The following is a 5,789-nucleotide window of genomic DNA, read 5'->3' as shown; positions in this document are numbered from 1 at the left end:
CTCTCTACCCCCCACTCTTCCCTCCTTCAAGCTTCTCAAATAAGCCCAATTTCCAAGAGTTCAGGGGGCCCTTGGAGATCTTCTAGGCCAAGCTTCTCACCTTGAGGAAGAGAAATGGAGGTTCAGTGACTCACTCAGGGTCACGCAGAGTCAGTGGGAGGCCTGACCCAGGAACCCACGTGTGAATGTAGAGTGAAACGAGCATTCAGAGGATCAGTTTCCTCCCCTTCCCAGCCCACCTGCCCTTTGCCCACACCCCAGGTAGGGAACGGAGAAGCTGGCTTGTTTGATGCTTTTAATATCATTATTTGTGTTACACGATACACAACCAAGGATGATGGTCAATACTGCGATGGAAATGTTAAAAAATATATTATACACGGCTCATGTCTTCCACACACCTTCCTGTAAATAAATTAGTGAGCACGGAGAAACCTGGCTGGGTGGCAGCCAGAGCTGAGGGTAGAGGGAGTGTTAAGGCAGTATCTACAAGGGGGAAGGGTGACAGGGGCAAGCTAAGGCCTCGATGCCTCTCCTCCAACCTCCCAGACAGGGAAGGTGCTAGCTGCCAGCTTCCCACCTCTCTCCACTACTTGTACACTGCCTCACTCAGAAGCCCTTGCCTGCCAGGTAACTAGGCGTGTCCTGTGGGGAGGGAACTTTTCCCTGGTTCCTCAGGGCCAGAGGGGTTCAGCAGTGGGCCAGACACACAGCAAGTCAGCAGCAAAGGTAGCAGTCTACATGAGTCCTGATGGGACCCTGTCTGGAAAAGAGGAGATACCCATGTTCTCAAAGGGCGAGTCAAGGAGCCCAGGGTGGTGGTGACAGTAGTAGTAGGCTTGGCTCTGGGGCCCAGGTGATAGGGTGTAGGGATCTAACCACAGTGGGAGAAACGGGCTCATATGAGGGCCAGTACAGGCCTTGTGGGTCCTGCGGGTGCCTTCTCTGTCGTGCCTCCCTTTGGCATTTTCTCATCATCTAACCAGGGCCCCTACACTAGAGGAGGTAGGGGTAGGTTGGAGGAAAGAGGGTAGAGAGCTGCACCTCGACACTTGGGTGTTGGCAGCCCCTGGATGTGGTGCAGGGAGAGCTGCTACCTTCCCTAAGCTAGCAGTCTTACTCTCTTCTCTCAGTACCCTCTCCCCCTCCCAGCTCCCACCTCTCAGGAATGGCATCCAGGGAGTGGGCTGTGGGTGTCCTTCACGCGCCTGCAGCGTGTGAGTGGTATATATGAGTGGACACACCAGCACGTGTGGGGTGTCAGCGTGGAGGAATGGGGGCGGTGTACACCCTGGCCCTGGGGTATGGAGTTTGTGGGGCATAGACCTGCGCAGTCTTAGGCCACCTGTGCTTTCGTTTTTTTCCACATAGGGTCAGGTCTATATTGCCCAGTGCCAGGGGAGGGTCTTGGTCACCTCCTTCCTCTTGTTTTTCATCCTCAGTTTTTCTGGCACCACCCTCCCTGCACCAGCAGCAGCGGAAGCAGCAGTACACACATTCTGACTCAGACACCCCATACAGCTACACACACAGTAGATACCCACACACATATACATCCGTACACACACAAGTATTCCCTAGTAGATCCGCATGCACTCAGATATTCACAGGTCCCATAGGAACTTCCCCCTCTCTTTTCCACACAGACATACAACTCAGAAGCCCCCTAAGTGCACTCAAAGACACACAGAGATCTTCCTATACACCTCCACAAAAATTCCTAGTGAGGAAATTCCTTCAATTTGAAAGGACCTTAAAAATCACTGCAAAAGCTGCTCAGTTTACAGTTGAGGTGACTGAAGCCCGGAGAATGTAAGTGGCTTGTTGGAGACCACAGGGAGAGTGCCAGAGCTAGAACTTCCAGGCCAGGGCTCTCAGTTCACCGCCCTGCTGAACAGCCTGTCACACTGTTAACAGACCACACAGTCACATCCCCACCATCTATGACAGAAACAGACATCTAGAGAGACAGCCTCAATGCAGAGACACAGACGCACACCATGACATCCCCAGGCACACACACATTCTGCCAAGCTCTCCCTACCATAAACACGAAGCCACTGTTTTCTCCTAAGCTTGCTTCCTTGAAGATTCTTACTGAGAAGCAGCATCCAGAATCTTGGGCTGGAGGGAGACTGGAGTGAGATGGGAATGGGGCATTCAAGGCCAGCCTTACCTCCTGCTTCCAACCTGGGACAGAGACCAGTGAACAGAAGCGTTGGGAGCGGGGGGAGGGGGCTTGACAGATGTGTTAGTAAGGGGTGGGTGAGGACAGATCATACCACCCCAAACTCTGGCCTGTCTCTAAGGCCCACCTTACCCTCAACCCAGAGAGCAAGGAAGGGTGTGAATGGGGCAAAGAGGAGGAAGAAGGCAGTGATCCGATGGGTAGAGGGCAATATCCCACTGGCCAGCTTGCCAGGCTTCCCATCTGGAGATGAGGGGAGAAATGCAAATAGGTACATGGGTTGGCATGGTGCACGTGGAGGGGGCTCCAGGTGCTGGGCCCTGCCCCCACTGCCCTGGGCCTTTCTTCTTCCAAGCCCCTTTCCTTTTCAGGCTGAGGCTGGGGGTGTTCATGGCTTTGCTGGGGTGGGGCCAAACCCCTGGCTTTGTGATCCCTCCCCCTACTCATTTACTGTTGGCCTCCTTGCCATCTAGTCCCCCACTCCCCACCAGACTGCAGCTTTGGGGACGGGGGCAGAGTGCTGGGTGAGGTCCCCCAAGTAACTGAACAAACAGCCCCCACTCCTTCTCAGGCCCCCAGGTGGAGAGAGACCCGGTTTTGGTTTCTCCGGCTCCGTGAACACACAGAGGTACACGTCCTACCATAGGAGGAAGCAATGACTGTTACGAGGTTGGCGGCTGTAGGGGGCGCGGGGCCAGGGGCAGGCAGATGAGCTGGGGAGGGGTCGGCCCCTGCCCTGTCCAACCTGGCCCACAGTGGCCCCGCTCCAGCTGCCGCAGCGGCCCCACCCGCTACTGAATGTGGCAGGCAGTGGAGGACGTGGCCTGGCAGCACATGCAGGTGGGGTTCACGGACTTGGGGGGGATGAGGTCCAGGTCCTCATCATCAGGGATCTCGTCTAACCGATAGCCGTCCTTCAGCAGCTGGATGTTCAAATCTTGGTTGATCTGCTGTAGGCAAAGGGTCAGGCAGTCAGGCTCAGGCCAATCCGCAGGCAGCAGCCACAGTACTGCCGTATCCCCCGCTCTTCCTTGCCTAGACCTGTCCCATCCCAGGTCTCTCTGAAACCCCTGGCTTCACCTCTACTCAATTCTGGCCTCACCCTCTTTAGAGGCACTTCTTTGTGAGGACCCCGACCCACTAGAGACCCCACCCCATTCTAAGGGCAACTTTCCACCTCAAGTCTTGCCTCTTTTGGGCCCTGCCCCTATTTCAGGCCTTCCCTCATAAGGTGTCACCTGTTTTTCACACCCATTGTATTTAAGAGTCTTGTGCCAACTGGGGGCTCAAGCCCCGCCCCTAACCCTGGGTGTCTCTAACCCTGGGCTCCCTGAACTTGAGGCCAGGGTCTAACTGCCTACCTTTCTTTCAGACTCATTCCAGTCTAGGCCCTGCCCCACTTTTGTCCCGCTCCCACAGCAGCTCTGCCTGGCTTTGTCCATAGCTCCCCTTAGGTGTGATTTGGTCTCATCCTTTCTCCTACATGGAGACAGGCCTGCTCGGGTGTGTATAGGGCAGGAAGTATGGGGCCTCACCTCAGCAGAGGAGTAGCCAGAGGAGGAATATCTGGACATGTCAAAATCATCATCACTGGCCATGGAGGAAAGAAGACAGAGGAAGTGATTCCCAGAAATTAAATAGAAAACTCCCTGCACCCCCACCCCGATCAGTCAATACCCTCCCCCTCCCCCATGTTTCCACATAAACAGTACTATCTAAATAAAAAGTGTTTGCTGTACAAATGCAGTATTAATACAGGTTCCCCTAGCCCCACCCTTATAAATAGCCACCCTTAACCTCTTCTAAACAGAAATGCTACTCCTTTCTATCCCAACCACCACCACCCCCTTTTTTTCTTGGCTCAAATCACCACAGGTTTCTGTGGCTTTCCCAGCTACTCCAACATCCCCGTACACACCTGTCAGTGTCAAGAGCTACCAGTGGCTTCTCGTCTGGGCTCTGGTCAAGCGAGGAATAGCCTTTATTGGGAACGACCAACCTGGGTGGAGAATTTGGGGGACTGGATTGGCAACCGGAGCACACAAGCCTGGCAAGGAACTGGGTCAGGCCCCAACCCACCACTTCTCTCCCCCCACCCCCTTGGATCCTGTTGAGACTCCCCTCAGAGGGGAGCTGGGCCCAAGGGAGGAGGGAAGGGGAGGCTCAGAACCAGGAGAGGTAGATGCTGGCTGGCAGGGTCCAGGTGGAGTAGTGGGTCCTCTACCTTGTCCGGGCCATGACATTGTTCTTCTTGGGTTGTTGGTTGACGGGGCTACCCATGCTGCCGTTCTTCAGAGAACCCTTCCGGGCCAGTTCCCGTTGCTTCTCTGCAGGGAAACATGGGAAGGAAGCTGTGTCCTGCCCCCAGGGCCACTCCACCTTACTGCTCAGGGCAGACTAGGCTGGGCCTGCATTGTGAAACCCCTTGCTTCTCTAGGAACTGTGGCAGGGATCCCAACTCCAGGCCCTGCTGCTCCGTGGAGACAGTACTTGACCCTGCACAACTCGAGGCAGATAGTGAGGGGAGACAGGAAGAGGTTGACTCCCATCTTCCAGGAGTTACACTCCCATGTGAAGCAGTTAGTATGTGCTTGATACCAGAGAAAGGCTGGAGAGGAAGAGATGGAGCAGTCAGGGATTCCTGCAGGTGACACCTTGAGCTGGAGAGAGGGGTGCATTCTAGAAAGGAGGGATAGTGTATACAAAAAAATGCATTCAGGGCTGGCCGAGTGGCGCGATGGTTAAGAGCTGGCTTGGGATGCCAGAGGGCCCCAGTTCGGATCCCACATATGAGGGCCAATGACACTGCCCTCTACAGCTAAGATGCTGAACAACAGCTCAACCTGGAGCTGGGCTGCCGTGAGCCGCAGGCGGCGATGGCATAGGCTGCAGCCCCTGCTGTAGTGGGTTGCCATGGGCTACCGTGTGTAGCCGGCAGCCAGCGTGAGCGGCCAGCAGCCGCATAGAAGTAGGCAACTGATCTACCTCGCCCGGGAAGAGCGCAATGATAGTGCCAACTTGGGTCAGTGAAGCAACGTCCTCCACAACTAGACTGAAGAACAAAAAGGACAGCAACTTGTCTGTTCCCCTTCCCCAATTCCCCAGTGCTGTTCCCATCCCCCAATTCCCCAATAAAAAATCTTTAAAAAAATGCATTCAGAAGTGAGCATAATAAGTGTGGATCTGGATGGGATGGAGGGGTGAAGATGGAAGGAGGACAGGTTGGAAAAGTAGGGTACATTTATTCAGCCACTTATCAACAAAATCTGTGTCACCAATCCCAGGTCCTGTGCTAAGGGGCTGAGGGCTCCCTCTGATTACAAACTCAGAGCACGACCTTGAATGCCAGATAGAGGAGTCTGGGATTAATGAGCAAGGAAAAGGAGCCAGTGAAGGTTGTGGAGTGGGAGGGCAGAATGGGGTTGGCAGTGTAAGAAGCAAAAGGCTGGGAGAGCCTCTCTGGTTATACTTCTGACTCGTCTGCCAGCCTCTGAGTTCTCCAAGGCTCTAGAGCAGTGGGTCTCAACCTTCCTAATGCCGTGACCCCTTAATACAGTTCCTCATGTTGTGGTGACCCCCAACCATAAAATTATTTTCATTG

General features: G+C 54.4%; 1 protein-coding gene across 4 annotated transcripts in view; it reads right to left on the bottom strand.

Annotated features, from left to right (window-relative positions):
• Positions 1–281: 281 nt before the first annotated feature.
• FAM219A (family with sequence similarity 219 member A) overlaps positions 282–5,789 on the bottom strand; it is a 54,099-nt gene continuing 48,591 nt past the window's right edge. For 2 of the 4 annotated variants that reach the window (XM_019624495.1, XM_019624493.1), the window contains exons 3-6: positions 4,413–4,515; positions 4,107–4,187; positions 3,724–3,778; positions 282–3,135 (exon numbers count right to left, since the gene is read on the bottom strand). In XM_019624495.1, coding sequence (XP_019480040.1) covers positions 2,980–3,135; positions 3,724–3,778; positions 4,107–4,187; positions 4,413–4,515 — 395 coding nt within the window. In that variant the 3' untranslated portion in view covers positions 282–2,979. Of the gene's footprint in view, positions 3,139–3,723; positions 3,779–4,106; positions 4,188–4,412; positions 4,516–5,789 lie in introns of all 4 variants that reach the window. The other 2 variants (XM_019624494.1, XM_019624491.1) reach the window with 1 other exon arrangement.

This window comes from Hipposideros armiger, unplaced genomic scaffold (assembly GCF_001890085.2).
Source record: "Hipposideros armiger isolate ML-2016 unplaced genomic scaffold, ASM189008v1 scaffold_591, whole genome shotgun sequence".
Lineage (NCBI taxonomy): Eukaryota > Metazoa > Chordata > Mammalia > Chiroptera > Hipposideridae > Hipposideros > Hipposideros armiger.
Note: the sequence above shows the minus strand (reverse complement) of the source record. Positions and strands in the feature narration are given on the sequence as shown.